Consider the following 17,278-nt stretch of genomic DNA (forward strand, 5'->3'; position numbering starts at 1 on the left):
CCTATGTATGTACAGGTATATTCTAACTCTCACTGAAGTAAGGGATGCATGGACAATAAATTGCCTCCTTTTCATCGCTGACTTGTGTTGCCTGTTAAATGTGTTATTCCATTCTCACAGTGGGATCCAAAATAAGGTCTCTTTCTCTCTTCCTGTCGATCGCTACAATATCAACTCATCGGTGGCTGCCATCAATAGAAACACAATGAACTTCGTACACCTCGCATTTAGCTTTCTGTAGGGGTATAGAAATAGATGAACGCACACGGTGTTGATGGGTGTTACAAAGTACAGTCAACTCCGGTTATAGTGAACCTCTGCGGACCAACAAATTTCGTTCACTATATCCGAGGTTCACTAAATCCGAAGTGTTTCTCCCCTAACCTTAAATGACAGGAATTAATGAAATTGTGAACAAGAAAATAAAATACTATACAGTAATTAAAATATTTCATTTTTGTGGAATGGATTACTGTATACTATTACAGTTGATTTACTTAAACTATGCTGTCGACCTACGTCCGCTTACGAAAGACCACGTTCAGTGTCACTTATAATATTCGCCTTATCTTCCAAGGAAAACACTTTAATGACAAACGCTGTTATGGTGTGATTGCATACTCAGTCTTGGAATTTCCTGAGTCACTTAATGGAAACTGGGAGGGGGTTGATGGAGTTTGAAAGCCATCGGAATCTTACCTTCATTTTTGCTCTGGACATAATGTCCGTCCCCTTTTAATAAAAGAAAGGTATTTCATTTTCCATTGTTTCGATGCTATCTTCATAATGTAAATATTTCTGAGAACCAAAGGCAACCCTGTTGACGGTGAAGGATTAGAAATAACAGTAGAGGAGAGTGCCTGAGAACAGAATGGCAACCCTTTGATGGTGGAGTGAGGCAAGGTCGTCAGGCATTGCCTGGATTTATGGTACAGTTCATTGTCTAGGAATCACTATTCCTACCTTTATCCTTTGACTAAAGGAGTAAGAAACTTAGAATGTTGTTTTGAACACATTTTTTCAATTTTATAAAAGGTCTGACTTCAAATAAGAATTTGTCAGGATACAACTCTTGTATCTTCAATTTTTAAGGTTCACTATAACCGAAGTGAGGATTCACTATAAACAGAAATATTAATGTACTTTTTAATGTATACGGGTCGGGACTGACGATTTAGGTTCACTATAGCCGAATGTTCACCATAAGCGAGTTCACTATATCCAGAGTTGACTGTAGTTCTTCCTTTGGGCAAAACTGTAGTACATGGCCAAAGGTCTCGATGTCTTTACAGCCAGGCTGACAGCAAAGCGTTGTTTGCTGATTCCTCCCTGGATCAGAACGAACTGCTGATATATTGCAGATATTTTAAGTGCATTTGTCCACTCAGAAGACAAGAGATTTTTCCTGTTAGTCACCCACTTATTTGTTTTGAGACAGTTGCCATAAACTTCGACCCCTTTTTCCTTGTGAAGTAATCTACATCATGCCTCATAGGAATTTAACTGTGTTTTCTTACGAAGGCAACGACCAGATTTGGACATGGCCTCTTCATTACACTTAATATTTAAACGAGACAGTGCTTCTTTCTTCTCTTCTTATTCACTGTATCTTTACAAGTTTTAAACCCTTTTGCAAGTTGAGCTGGGCCCATAACCTATTAGAATACTATTGCTTTACTTCAATTCTATATAAAGGACTTGAATAAATTATAATTGAGAACAACAATAATACAGTGAAATACACAGATACTTGGCATGGTTACCTAATAACAAAAAGATAGCCCTCACACTCAAGTTCTGTATATCCAACACACTCAGCATCTGACAACTGTTTCATGGAATCTGAGTATCCCACGAACTGCTCCATGTCACAATTGTATGTAATTTAATTATATAATTAACTTTATTTGGTTATGCTTTCACATTCTAAATCTCTGCAACACAAAAACGCTAACATAAACATTCAACAAAACACATGGCAACTAAGTTGCTAAGTACCGATTATAATATTCATCACAGTAGTTATTAACAATTTTCATTTTCTTTCACAGCTTTCAAGTTTCAAGAGAATCTGCTCAAAACCATGCTGCAAATTGAAAACACATTTTTTGCACTTGGAGAATCTTGCTCACGAAATTGTCTTATCATCTGTGATAGAGGAGCCATGGATGCATCTGCATGTAAGTATGAACATTTAGATGATAAACCATTACCTCTGATTGAGGTGCTGGCTGATTATGTACAACTATTATCAGACAGTACAATAAGGTTAAAAAATAATGGGCCGGCTACAAATGTCTGAGTTCCAGAAACAGAACAGTGCACTTGGCTATCTCCTTAAAGCTCGAGTTCACAAAATGATACAATTAAATCGTGTAAATGTGCTCTATTTTGTTCTAAAATATGTTATAAAATAAAACGGAGGGTTGATTCTAGTTGCATCAGGACCCCTGAAGAGTGAAATACAGTGCGTTCGTAGCTCGGCCGGACCATTCCGCGGCACAGGTCGTCATTTGACGAGAAATTTTATAGACACTTATACCATTCATGCAAGTCGTGTAAAAACTAACAAGCATGCAATCAAGTCTGTATCAGACCGATTTCTGAACTGTAATAAATTCTTATTGTTGTGTTATATAATGCTGCAGAATGGTCTGGCTGAGCTACGAACGCACTGTACCAATAACATTGATAAATACTAAATATATCTAAACGGGATACAACATTTATCGAAATGAAGACAAACGAGAAAGCTACGTAATTCGTCAGATTAAAGTATGAGCCATTGGAGCGTAGGTGGCTGAAGCATGGGTCTAAACCAGATAGCATTGGTTGTAGTAGGTTCAAATCTCAGTTTGTCTTAATTTTTTACATTAAAAATTTACCATAATAAGTTTTATAAACATCATTTACACAGGTACCAAGTGGCGACATCGCCTGGAAGTCGATTGAATGTTTAGTAAGTAGCACAACCCATCCCCTGGACAACACTTACTTACTTACAAATGACTTTTAAGGAACCCGGAGGTTCATTGCCTCCCTCACATAAACTGACATTGATCCCTATCTTGTGCAAGATTAATCCATTCTCTACAATCATATCCCACCTCCCTCAAATCCATTTTAATATTATCGTCCCATCTACGTCTCGGACTCCCCAAAGGTCTTTTTCCCTCCGGCCTTCCAACTAATAGGCCTATCTATATGCATTTTTGGATTCGCTCATACGTGTTACATGCCCTGTCCATCTCAAATGTCTGGGTTTAATGTTCCTAATTATGTAAGGTGAAGAATACAATGCATGCTGTTCTGCGTTGTGTAACTTTCTCCATTCTCCTGTAACTTCATCCCTCTTAGCCCCAAATATTTTCCTAAGAACTTTATTCTCAAACACTCTCAATCTCTGTTACTCTCTCAAAGTGAGAGTTTGTTTCACAACCATACAGAACAACCGGTAATATATATTTTTTTATAAATTCCAACTTTAAGATGTTTTGACAGCAAACTAGATGACAAAAGCTTCTCAACCAAATAATAACAGGCATTTCCCATATATATTCTGCGTTTAATTTCCTCCCGAGTGTTATGTATATTTGTTACTGTTGCTCTGAGATATTTGAATTTTTCCACCTCTTCGAAGGTTAAACTCCAACTTTTGTATTTCCATTTCGTACAATATTCTGGTCACGAGACATAATCATATATTTTGTCTTTTCGGGATTTACTTCCAAATCGATCGCTTTACTTGCTTCTAGTAAAATTTCTGTGTTTTCTGTAATCATTAGTGGATTTTCTCCTAACATATTCACGTCATCCACATAGACAGGAAGCTGATATAACTCATTCAATTTCAAACCCTGTCTGTTATCCTGAACTTTCCTAATGGCATATTCTAGAGCAAAGTTAAAAAGTAAAGGTGATAGTGCATCTCCTTGCTTTAGCCCGCAGTGAATTGGAAAAGCATCAGACAGAGGCTGGCGTATATGGTCTCTGCTGTAAGTATTAATTAATCGATCTAGTTTCTTGGGAATACCAAATTCAATAAGAATGTTATATAAAATTCCTCTCTTAAACAAGTCCTATACCTTTTTGAAATGTATGAATAACTGATGTACTGTATCCTTACTCCCATTTTTTCTCCAATATCTGTCAAATACAAAAAATCTGATCAATAGTCGATCTATTATGCCTAAAACGGCACTGATGATCCCCAATAATTTCATCTACATAATTATGGACTTAATCTTCTCAAAAGAATATTGGACAGAATTTTGTGTGATGTCAACAAAAGTGATATTCTTCGAAAGTTACTACAGTTAGTCTTTTCTCCCTTCTTAAAAATAGGTACAATTATGGACTCCTTCCATTGTTTCTGTACAATTTCCTTTTCCCAAATAGCAAGTACAAGCTTATGAATTTCGGTAGATAATGTGCTTCCACCCTCTTGTATTAATTCTGCTGGAATTTGATCCATATCTGTAGACTTGTACTTTTTCAGATTTTCTATCGCAATTTCGACTTCATAAAGTGTGGTTTCGGGTATAAATGGCTCAGCAGTTGTATTTCAATTTTTTCCCGATCATTTCTATTTGGCAACACTATTGTCTGTTATTAAACCGTCTGCATTTATATCTGATTTATAGCTTTTAAAACTATGTTGAACTACAACATTAAAACATGTTACCATTGTAAACATTAATTTAGTTCTGTTTGTTTTAATAATGGCAATACTGAAGTAATACTGTTTACCATTCTTCAATTCATATTGGAGTTTAGCTTCCTGTATGTTTTATTTACCTATATTCTTCACAGGGAGCATTGACAATGTTTGAAAGCCAATTTTTATAAATAATAAAACAATATTAGAAATACTAAAACATATAGCTATATGTTATAAGAATTTATAACATATTATATTCATGTTTCATATTCTTCATCAGTCATATGTCTGATACTAACAGCCGTTTAGGTTCTTGAAGCCGTTTTTTGGACCAGTCATGATATTGCAAAAATTAATTAGGCCCACATATGGAATTAAACCGTAAAATTTTGCGTGGGATCTAGAGAGGAATAGTTCATCTTTTTATTTTGCTACATATTAAAATTATTTCACTTTGATATGTGTTTTGAATATTAACTCCAGAAATAAATTGTATTTTCGTCCAAAAACACCCGTGACACCTATGAAAGTTTCACAACTCACATAATGTAGGATCACTCACATCTTACAAATGTGTTATGACAAGGGAAGAGAATCCTATTACAATGAGACAGTCTTCACTCAGGGCAGCGATTATGTGCCTTGGTCTGGAACATTTGTCAACAAGCAAATAGAAATAATATCATCATCAACATCATCATATTTTACGACACGGATTAAATCACGATTGTTCCAGTTTCAAAGTGGTTTAATATTTGTCTGATCAGCATTTTCTTGGGCATCCTATGTTTCTACTTCAAGTTAGTTTGTAATGAAGCAGTTTATATGGTATTTCAGATAGTTCTATTCATTCTACGTGTTCTCTCCATTTATTATTTTAGTCTTATGTTTATTGAGATATTTAATTGTAATTTCCCCCATGAAGCATGACTATACTTATATAAATAATACCGCATACAATTATTAATTTCTGCTAAGTATAAGGGTCTGGGAACTTTATTATTATTATTATTATTATTATTATTATTATTATTATTATTATTATTATTATTATAAAGGTCCTATGGTGAACACATGAAACTGACTATAAATTTTGTTTACTTATAAAGGTCCTATGGTGAACACATGAAACTGACTATAAATTTTGTTTACTTATATTTGATGTGCTTCTGATTTTCAAGAAAGCAACTATTAATTTTGTATACAGGCCAGGTCGTGCCTAATAATAGCCCACAAATGATGGGCTGTAATATGTTTGCAAGACTTGCATAACCAAGTTTATTAACAAATTCCACTAATACATGCCATTAAAAATATAAAATAATGCAATAAAAAAATCAACCATGCCGGGAAGCGAACTTGCAACATCTGATCCCGAAATCAGAAACCTTACTCCTACGCTACAGCACTTCGTTGCCTTTGCAGCATTGTAGACGGATCACTGTCAAAGAATCAGCTGGAACTAACATCACAGCATTGCCTTCGAACGCTATGAGTTTACTTGTGTGAACCTGACTTAAAAACTTTACATTTAAATTACCAAGAGTCGGCCCATTCTTTTTGAACCCAATTGTACATCTCACTTGACAATATGTGTCAGAGGAAGAACAATCTGAAGTCTGATTAATGTAATGTGTTACTAATCAGCGATATATGCAATGGAGGTAGAAAGGAACTGGTCACACAATATCTTCTGGTTTACTTGTCTCCTGAGTGATGCCTTATTGATGTCACTTATGAGGTTCAAACCTGTCTTCGGACAGTTGACTAAAGAACAACCATGGCTAGTATGGCAACCATTGCTATAGCATTTAATACTAGAGAAGTGATTTTGTTTGATTGTACTGGTAGCTTGATTTTATTATTTGCATACATTGTTTTTCATGTTACCAATGCTTAATAAATTTTTATAGCGACAATCAGTCATATCTAGTCATCCATAATAAAATAACTTCTTTAATTCATTGTATATTTTGAAAAGTTTTACTATATGTATCAAATTTTTCAGTCATATATTCTTTATTACATTTTAAGTTTTTTTTTTTAATAGTAAGTAATGATATCGTGCAAGTTTGTTCTAATGGATCCCAGCAGCACCAGTTTGCTACTTTATTGGAATAATTTCACAATGACCAATGATTCACTCACATAATAGCGATAAATTTTATTTGTGTTGTCATATGCATTATAAAATGTGTCCGTAAGTATGAAAAGGGACCACTTGGCAGCTTCTAGTTTCCGAAATAATCGTAAAAAACAAGTGGAGGGTGCAAACTGGCGAATTTTTATTTTTTATGCCTTTACTATGACCACATCCTAAACAATCTGCTGTATAAATATGAAAGTTCTACATCAACTGTATCATGCTAAAATCACATATATAAAAAGACAGAAAAGGGACCACTTGGTGGTGCATAATGATTAACGTATCTTATCTCCTTCTCACTAAGTAATTTATGGTTCTGCTGCATGCTAATGTTTAAGGATGTAGACAACATAGGCTAAATATGTTACTTTGAGGTTCTGTCTTCTATAGTCATATTTCGATGCTTGTCTGGAAATCTAACCACTTTTGTTTTAACCATTAGTCCGTGCATTACTGTAGTGTTGAGTTCAGAAGTTCAAGTAGAATTAGGAGCCTATATAATTGTGGTATAATTACTGTGATTTATTTTTACGACACATACATTTATTTTTCATCATGACAGAGGACAGTGACACATCTGAAGTAGCTGATGTCGTGACAGAATATTTCAGTACTCCTTTGCTTTGTGGGAGTGTTTCATATCAAAACGATTCTGAAGACAATTTTTCAGAGATATCCGATCCTGAAGGAGGGGTTCATGAAGAAAGAAGTCCTATTGCTGTAGAAAGAAGTATTATGCTCTATATCCTTGATATTCAAACGGTAAAGAGGAAAGAAAAGAAATTTTCCACCCATTATCACTTTAGAGTAGAAGAGGTTTATTAATATATTTTTTTTTCAATTTGTATTTGCGTGTGGCCCTAAAAGACTAAAAAATTTGAAGCAACAGTTTTTGGAAGAAAATGTGGCACCTAAAGTGCACAAAAACGTTGACCTTACCTCTCATATGAAAGTAAGTTCATTTGAAGTCAGGATGAGTTCTAAAAGAAATGGGCCACTCTTTCTCTTCTACTATAACAAAGAAATTGCTAATTTCTTAGATAAACCCATAATATGATAATAAGGGAAAATAAACATATTGTAAGTTCACAAGGCTAACGTCTTCGAGGCTGGGTACCTGGTTCTAATGAAGTGCACAGGTAGCAATAAAACATGGGGTCATGAGATAGTTACTCTGTCTGCCATAATAAATTCACTTCAATTAAATTCCCCATAAAAAACTGTCAGAATGCAATAAATTTCATTTACAATTACAGTGAAGTGAGTGCAATTGTCTTGCCTGGACATATTCCTACAAAACAGAGGATTGATCTTACGTTACTCCAACTAGCACGACTACAAATATATACTCATACTTTGTATCAAGAAAATTGTGACTCTTCAGGCCAAGTTCCCATAACTTTATCATCACGGAATTCTATTAGGCGAACATTCTGGAGTAATATCGCAATAGAGTCATTCCACGTCAAATCGCACAGCAATAAAACACAACCTTCTCGGAAATGGTCGAATTTTTTTTTTCATGAATTCCAGACATCAAATAAGGAGACCCGTATTGTTTTATTTTCACAGTTATTAATTATTTGTGTAGTTATGACTATTTGAAGTTACGCAAATTATGCACGCACTGTTACATAAACTCACTTGGAACTCTGTGTCTACATATAATTGAGATTTGCGGTTTGGCGCATTTGAAAGACTAAATACAACACTTTTTATTACTTTAGACCTATCACAAATAAATTTAAAATTTTGCCTATTTTTTTAATCATTTCTTTTTCAGAGCAAAATTACTATATTAAATAGCCAAGTTAAAAATCTGAAAAAATATAGACTTGTTCGCTGATGTATTATCTGTAAACTAATGCATTTATAAATATGGGATCGGCACCCATACATTTGTAACAATTTATTTTCCGGAGGCATGCCCAGCTAATGAACTGCTTGCAGCCATAGGCTAGAAGGCTGCCCGGGGAAAGTTTTACGAAATCCCCCATTGCATCTGATGTCACCATACTAATCATCAAACGATTAATACCTTAAGGAACACTAAATATCTTATCTAAAGTTATTTTATTATTGTCAGCTCAGCTAAGAGGGGAAGCCTTTCACAGTGCTGTATGTAGCCAAGTGTTTGATGATAGCAAGGCTGGGTAAGGCAGTAAACTTTATGGCAGTAAACAGATGGCAGGAGACAAAATATGGAAGAGAAAAATAATCAGTTTGGGTTTGAATTTCACGCAGTGACGTGACTTCTATACAACATGAGTGATGGTAAAGATCGCGTAATATATAACAAGTGTTTAAATCCATTTACCTTCCTAATCGCGCTTTTAAAAAGAAAAGTACACTAAGACGCGTAAGTCGCGACTAATTGATAAAGCTCAATTTAAAGGAGTCTTTGAATGTGCAAATATGTGATTCGTTCCATAAAAATCAATCAGTTTCCGGATAGGTCAGGTGAAATTATATGTGAAGCCGGTAGTTCTTGTGATATTAATAAACATGAATCAAATGAAAGTGCGGACAGAGAAAGTGATTATCCCAGTTCTTCTTCTAGAAGTTCTATGGATACAGTGCTAGAAATCACTAATATTGAGGAATTAAACAAGAGTTTGATGTCAATAGAATTCCCTATCAAGAAAAGAAAGCTACAACAAAAACGATACCCCGTGAAAAGTTTCAAAAAGTAAAAGGCTCCCTAGCATGTAAAGTTTTTCATGTAGAAGATGCATCATCATCCCTTCAAAAGTGAGCCATATTTTATTTTTGACGGAATGCAAAGAAATGTACAACCTGAAAATTGCATAGTTATTGCAGACTTTTCTGAAAATTATTCATTTGTAATACAAGATTCAATACAAGGTGTGCATTGGAACATATGCCAAGCCACAATACATCCTTTCATAGTATATTTCAAAGGAGATACAGAAATTCGTCACAAAAGTATTGTCATCTCAGAAAGCATGAAACATGACACCGATTCCTTTCACTTTTTTTCAATCCGAAGCAATCAATTTCTTAAAGCAAGAATTCAACGATATGAAAAAAAATCATCTACTTTTCCAATGGATCAAGTTCACAAAAAAAAAAAAAAAAAATTAAATAATTGCTTACATGAAGACGATTATAGAATTAGTGCTGAATGACACTTCTTTGCAACGTCTCATGGTAAAGATCCATGTGATGACATTGGAGAAACTATTAAAAGACTTGCCACGAGAGCCAGCCTATACAAGATCCTATAACAACACAAGAAAAAAAAAACTGTTTGATTGGTCACAAAAAAAATGTCTAACGTGTCATTTATATTTTGTCCATTGAATAAGCACAAAAACCACACTGAAAATTTGCAGGCCAGATATCATAATCTAAAACCAATAACTGGTACATTAAAATTACATTCTTTCATTCCGTTGTCAAAAACTGAAGATTTAGTAAAACAATTTTCTTTCGAGAAAGAACATAGGCGAATGATAATTTAAAGTGTGAATGAAAAGAAACATTTAAAAAGCATAATGTACAAATATTTGAAGATATCATAATAATTAAATTAGCAGCGTTTCCTCGAGTGACTTGATCTGTACTGGGTGTAATGTTGCAACGTTCAGTCAATCATTCAGTGCCGATAAACCTCCCAGCGCGCTTCCCGTCCACTGCTGCTGCACCGACCGCTACACATTGTGCCGTAAGTACTTAAATTTCCATTAAACTATTGGAGATCCCATTCTGATTTTTTCTGGAATTATTAAGAATACTTCAGTGCACCTAGTAAGAATTTTTTTAGATTTTTAATAGGGCTATTTCACATTGATATATAACTTTTAAAAATTGAATTATAAACAAATATTTGTAATAATTATATTAAAATTAATTGGTAAATATTTAATAAAAGACATCATTTAAGCTTTTAAATGCATTTTTCAAAAAATTTTTAACATCAATATCGTCAGAAATACGACGCTTTAAATGTTGCATTGTGCGACATTTTTAACGAATTTTAACATGTAATATTTTAAAAACACGTGGACTTAGGAGGAAATAAAAATACACTTGTTGGTTTATTAGACCCATAGAGTTGGTAAAAAAAATATAAATGCAATCAGAAATATGAAGGTCAAAATTTGTATAATTTTGTGCGATTTGACGTGGAATGACTCAATACAGAAGCCAAAAACAGACCTCTCCACTACATGCAAACAAAACCAAACTGCTATCGGTAAGCTTGCAACAATGGATGAAGACGAAAAGGAATAATTTCTTCAACAGTCGGCCGATCATCTAAGTCATGTTAAAAAGGAACATGCTGCCTATAGAGACACAATTGAGAAGTGTCGAAACAACATGCAGAAACTAGATTCTCCTATGAATTTGGGACCTCATGGCTTTAATACTCACAGTGAAGGTACAATGCATTACAGCTTTGATTTTGCACAGCAAATACATCTACCATATGATCCCCAGCAAGTAGTAACAATATTCTTCCTTACAGGGTACAAAGTTCAGTGTTGTTTGTGAGCCATTAAATAAATTCATAGTATACAGGAACGAGGATTTGCCATCATTACGGACCTTATTTCCGAAGATATTATGAGCAAAAAAGTCATATAAACATTTATCCTAACCTCAATATTTTCAAAGTTACATTAATTTGAAGTTGTTAGTAAAATACTTTTTTTTCTTTAGTTTTAATGGTAAAAAAATATTACAAATAGAGAATGAACTATTCAGGAGTGTCATTTCTTTAGTTGGCTAGTGTTCTGAAGCTAAAAGTGTGTTGTTAATTACTATGTACAGATTTTGTTTTTCAATTTTTAACTAAAAATGACATTCTTATGTACTTATCACAAAAATTGTTACAAATCATACAACTTTAGGAACTTGATTCTTTACAGTTTAATTATGCATCTAATGTACAGCCTTAAAGAATTTACAAGAGTGTGGCGTCATTTGTAACAATTGATGTGATAAATGCGTAAGAAAATATAATTTTGTAGTTAACAATAAAAAAAAAAATTCTGTACGAAGCAACTATGAAATTTACAACACATTTTTAGCTTCAGAATATTAGCTACCGGTAATTAAAGAAATGATACTCCTGAATAGTTCGTTCTTTATCTGTAATATTCTTTTACCCTTAAAACTAAAAAATAATGGTATTTTACAAACAACTTCAAATTAGTGTAATTCTGAAAATATTGAGATTAGAACAAATTAATATTTATATGTCATTTTTTGCTTACAATGTCTTCGGAAATAAATTCTTAAGGGACAGTAAATCCTCGTGAATCACCCTGTATGTCGTATCTGAAGCATGCATTGTCGGAAAAAGTGCAAATACAGTTGTATCCCTGTTACATCACTTCCTTCAAAATTGTTCACGGGGTGAAGAACATGTTGAGTTCCATGCAGACAACTGCATGGGCCAAAATAAAAGCAACACTTTAATGAGATACTTCATGTGGCGAGTGATGACAAACAAGAATAAGAGCTGCAGAAGTTTTTTTCCTTCCTTAGGATACACAAAGTGCCAACCAGATCTTTATTTTGCCTGCTTTGAAAGGACATTTCGGAAGAATGCATGTTCAACCATTGATGATGATATGGATGTCGCAAGAAAAACTGTCCATCTACCAATTCCATTGTCTCTATAGCAGTTGGAACAGAGTCAGGAACAATTGTTGTTCCAACCTACGACTGGCAGAATGATCTACTAAACTACAGGAAGGAATGAGAAATATACCTAATTGGACACAAGTCCATCATTTGAATTCAAAGAGGATTGTCCTGGTATGGTGCACACAGAAAATCTATTAATTCAGAAGCAATAACATACAGCATTATTAATAGTGACTTGCCATCTGACTTAAGAAAACCTCCTGAAGTTATTATGCCAGCACTACATTTACGAATTATTTCAGTGAATGTTTTCCAGTCAAGGTGGTGAAAAAATGTAAAAGTAAAAACATGTGGATAACTCAGGGATTAAAAATATCATGTGTTACAAAAAGGAATCTATATTTAATGAGTAGGAATAGTAATGATCCTCATATTCTTAATTACTACAAGAATTACTGTACTGTAAAACTTTGACAAAAGTTATAAAAGATGCAAAGAAAATGTATTTGAATGAAAAAATACAAAATTCAGATAATAAGATTAAAACTATTTGGGATATTATTAAAAATGAAACTAATCGATATTCAAAGAATGAAAATATTACTTGCATTAAAATCAATGATAGTAAAATAGATAACCCAAAATCAATTGCAAATCATTTTAACAACTTCTATATAAATATTATTCAGAACTTAAACATTCAAAATTGTGCAGAAGATGCTGCACTTGGTTACCTAACTGATGCATTTAACACTGAGTTTTTAGGTCTCAAATTTATTCCCACTACCGCAGCAGAAATCATGCATGTGATAAAACAACTAAAAACAAAATATTCCTCTGGATATGATGAAATTCCAAGTGAAGTTCTGAAAGCTTGTTCTGAAATAATATCCCCTCCATTAAGCTATCTATGCAATTTGTCAATGCAATGTGGTATTTTTCCAGAAAGACTCAAATATTCAATAGTAAAACCAATATACAAAAAGGGAGATAAATGTACCATTGCTAATTATAGATCCATATCATTATTAACAACATTCTCAAAAGTGTTTGAGAAAGTTATGTATAATAGATTATATCATTACCTGGAGTCCAACAATATATTAGTTTTAGAACAGTTTGGATTTAGAAAACAAAAATCGACAGAGAATGCTGCTTTTAGTTTGGTGGATGAAATACTAAATTCAGTAAATTCGAAACTGCATGTAGGTGGGATTTTTTGTGACTTGGCTAAAGCATTTGATTGTGTAGACCATAGTATATTAGTAAAAAAATTGAAGTTTTATGGTATTAAAGACGAGATGTTGGGTTGGTTTACATCGTACTTATCAAATAGAAAACAGAAAGTAGAAATAAATGTACCAAATAGTCATAAAGTTACTTATTCAGAATATAGAAATATTAAACATGGTGTTCTGCAGGGGTCAATTTTAGGTCCATTGTTGTTTATAGTTTGTATTAATGATTTAGACTTGACCATAAACAATTTATCTCATGTAATTTTATTTGCAGATGATACAAGTGTAATTATTTCAAGCAAACAATACGATCATTTTATAAACACTTCTAATACAGTGCTGAATCTAATGAATGAATGGTTCCATGCAAATAAACTATCACTTAATGTTGATAAAACCAGTGCAGTCAAATTTAGTACACACAATAGTGCTCAGGTTTCCTACAGTATTCGATTAAATGGAACTCATCTCAAAGAATCGATAAGCACAAAGTTTCTTGGTTTAGAATTGGATAATCACTTGAACTGGAAAACGCATATAGAATGTATTACTCGTAAATTGAGCTCTACCTGTTATGCATTAAGATCCTTATCTACTATTGGTGATATAGAGTTACTTAAAATGTCATACTTTGCATATTTTCACTCTGTAATGAAATATGAATTAATATTCTGGGGTAACTCGTCTGAAGCTAAACACGTTTTTGTTTTACAAAAGAAAGCTATAAGAATAATGGCCGGTGTCAGTTAGTTACAAGCCGGAGCATGGGAGGTTTGTCAACACAGAGTGGAGGCGGGCAGAGGCGAAATAAAGGCATGACATTTGACGTTTAAGTGCTTTGATTTCGTTGTCACATTTAATTTTCGACATTATTTGATACAAAACTAAGTGCATATGATCAAGTTTCAGCATATTGATGTACATAATTTATTATGGAATCCGAAATGGTATTTTATTTGAATTTGAGAATACCGCCTAAGTATTTGCTTACAGCCATTTATAACTTCAAAAAAATTAAAATCATACGTGTTTTCAATTGATGGCACTAGGAAAAATAAATAAATACTTAAAGAAATGTTACTTCTACCAAAAATAAATAAAATAACGACTTACTTTCGCAATATCCTATTCAAATCAATTAACCATTATGTGGCTATTAAATTGACAATGTTTTGTCGCTTTATGTTATTTCACCTCTGACGTGAAAGGTCTAGAATATCATATAGGCCTACATTTCAATTCCATGTAATCTGTCGTGCTTTTCAATAAATATTTCCGATACCCAGGAAGCCAGTGTTAGTTTGGACCTCGCCAGTCATCATAACAATATTGTTATCCTAAATTATTTGTTATAAATTTTTAAAAATATAATTTTAAATAGGCCAAGGCCATGTATAAAGATCTATGAAAAAATTAAGAAAAATACCTTCAACTTTAAATCCTGTAAATCCTGTAAATACGAAGTGAAAGGAAACATGTTTATAACTACTTTATTACAAAAGGAATAATATTAATAAATAAACCTTGAAAACCAACAAAGTGAGTGTATGCATCTACAAATTATAGATAGTTCTGACGTATAGCAGGCATTCCGAATCTTCAAAACTGCAACTTATTTTATGGGATCACAAAACAACTGTTTACAATGAACTTGAAAATCAACGGCGTAACTTTATTGATATAGCAGGCGAGACCCAACAATTTGGCTAGAATTCTGATACATCACAAACCACAAGTAAGACTATAAAAATGTAGTTAATACAATATTTAATATTTACTTTGTCATCACTAACCGCAAAAATTTCCAAAGACTGCAACCATTTTTTTTTTCATTTATTGTCTTGATTTTATTGCCAACACGCACATAGTTTATAATACATCAATAATGAATGTTTGGTACGACCGCGAACATAATTCCATCGACACACACTTATATTGTAACATAATTTACATTGAAAATCGGCATTAGCACAAACACGTGTACTGTATGGTCAGCCTCTGGCTGACAGTTAATTACATTGTTGCCGACGTATGGCTCTGGCTTGTAACTGAAGAAGGCTCTGCCGGCGTGTACAAAAGGACATCATGTAAAAATATTTTCCGAAACTTAGAAATCTTGACTTTACCTTGTGAATACATTCTTTCCCTAATGATGCTGTATATTAAGAACCAAGATAAATTCAGTACTAATCAAGACATTCACCATTTTAATACAAGACATAAATTAGATCTTCATCTACCCTCTGTTAGTCTAAGCTGTTTTAAAAAAGGGGATTGCTACTCATGTATAACAGTCTTCAATGCACTGCCTAATTATCTTAAAGATTTGAAGAACCACGAGAAAAGGTTCAGAAAAGAATTAACCAAATTTCTACATACTCATACCTTCTACACAACTGATGAATTGTTTATGCTTGTGAATTGAATTATTCTACTTAAATGACATGTACAATTTTATATAGCTCAACTAAAATATGTTTTTATATTGATTTAATCTGTTTACTATGCATTGTATATTTTTGTTTAGCATAACTGATGAATTGTATGTGCTGTAAATTGAATAGTATACTGTATAGGTAAACTGTTGAATTGTTTAAGCTTATAAATTGAATTAATCTACTTCATATGAATTGTACAATTTTGTATAACCTAACGAAAATAAGTTTGTAAATTGAACTAATTTGATTGTATATGTTTGTATAGTTTGGCTGATGAATTGTGTATGCTTTTAAAATGATTACTAGTCTGTGTAACTCTACTGATGAATTGTATATAGGCCTACTGTAAACTGAATGGTAGTCTGTATAGCTCAATTGATGAATTGTATATGCTGTAAATTGTATAGTAGTCTGTATAGCTCAACTGATGAATTGTTTATGATTATAAATTGAATTAATCTACTTGATATTAATTGCACAAATTTGTATAGCGTAATGAAAGTATGCTTGTAAATTAAATTAATCTGCTTGCTTTGTATTGTATATATTTGTATAGTTTTGGCCGATGAATTGTATATGCTTTAAATTGAATAGTAATCTGTATAGCTCTATTGATAAATTGTTTGTGTTTGTAATTTGAAGTAGTTTGCATGATATGTATTATTAATTTCTGTATATCACAACAGGTTGAATTGTTTATGCCTTAAATTTAACTAACTTGTTTTGTATTATACATATACTGTAGCTCAACTGATGAATGATCGTTTGCGTTTTTAAATTTAATAATCTGATTGGCTATGTATTGTATACTTTTAGTAGAGCCATCGATGTAGCTCAGTCGGCAGACTCGCTGGGCTGCTGATCCGGAGCTGTGTTCGGGCTTGGGTTGGATCCCCCTTTGGTCTTTGGTTTCTTCCGAGGTTTTCCACAGCCATGGGACTGAAGCCTCATGGTCTATGGCGAGTCCTTGGCATCAACCTCATTGATTTGATTATCCCCCTTTGATTTGATTACCTGGTTGGGTTTTTCCGAGGTTTTGCCCAACCAAAAGGCAAATGCCGGGTAATATTTTGGCGAATCCTTGGACCTCACCTCATCTCACTACATCTCGCCAAAATATTGTAAAAAATTGCACAAAATTGTAAAAAATTACTAAATTGTAAAACTGTAAAAATTT

At 33.2% G+C, this 17,278-nt stretch overlaps 1 protein-coding gene across 5 annotated transcripts in view; it reads left to right on the forward strand.

Moving 5' to 3' along the window:
- Nucleotides 1–17,278, forward strand: part of Ttd14 (TRPL translocation defect 14) — a 315,039-nt gene that overhangs the window by 179,316 nt on the left and 118,445 nt on the right. For 4 of the 5 annotated variants that reach the window (XR_011335927.1, XM_069845769.1, XM_069845766.1 and 1 more), the window contains one exon: nucleotides 2,052–2,180. The exons of the other annotated variant lie outside the window; for it this stretch is intronic. Coding sequence is in view for 3 of the 4 variants with exons in the window: in XM_069845769.1 (XP_069701870.1) it covers nucleotides 2,052–2,180 (129 nt within the window). In the remaining variant the exon portion in view is untranslated. The remainder of the gene's footprint in view (nucleotides 1–2,051; nucleotides 2,181–17,278) is intronic. 5 annotated transcript variants of the gene reach the window in all.

This window comes from Periplaneta americana, chromosome 14 (assembly GCF_040183065.1).
Source record: "Periplaneta americana isolate PAMFEO1 chromosome 14, P.americana_PAMFEO1_priV1, whole genome shotgun sequence".
NCBI lineage: Eukaryota > Metazoa > Arthropoda > Insecta > Blattodea > Blattidae > Periplaneta > Periplaneta americana.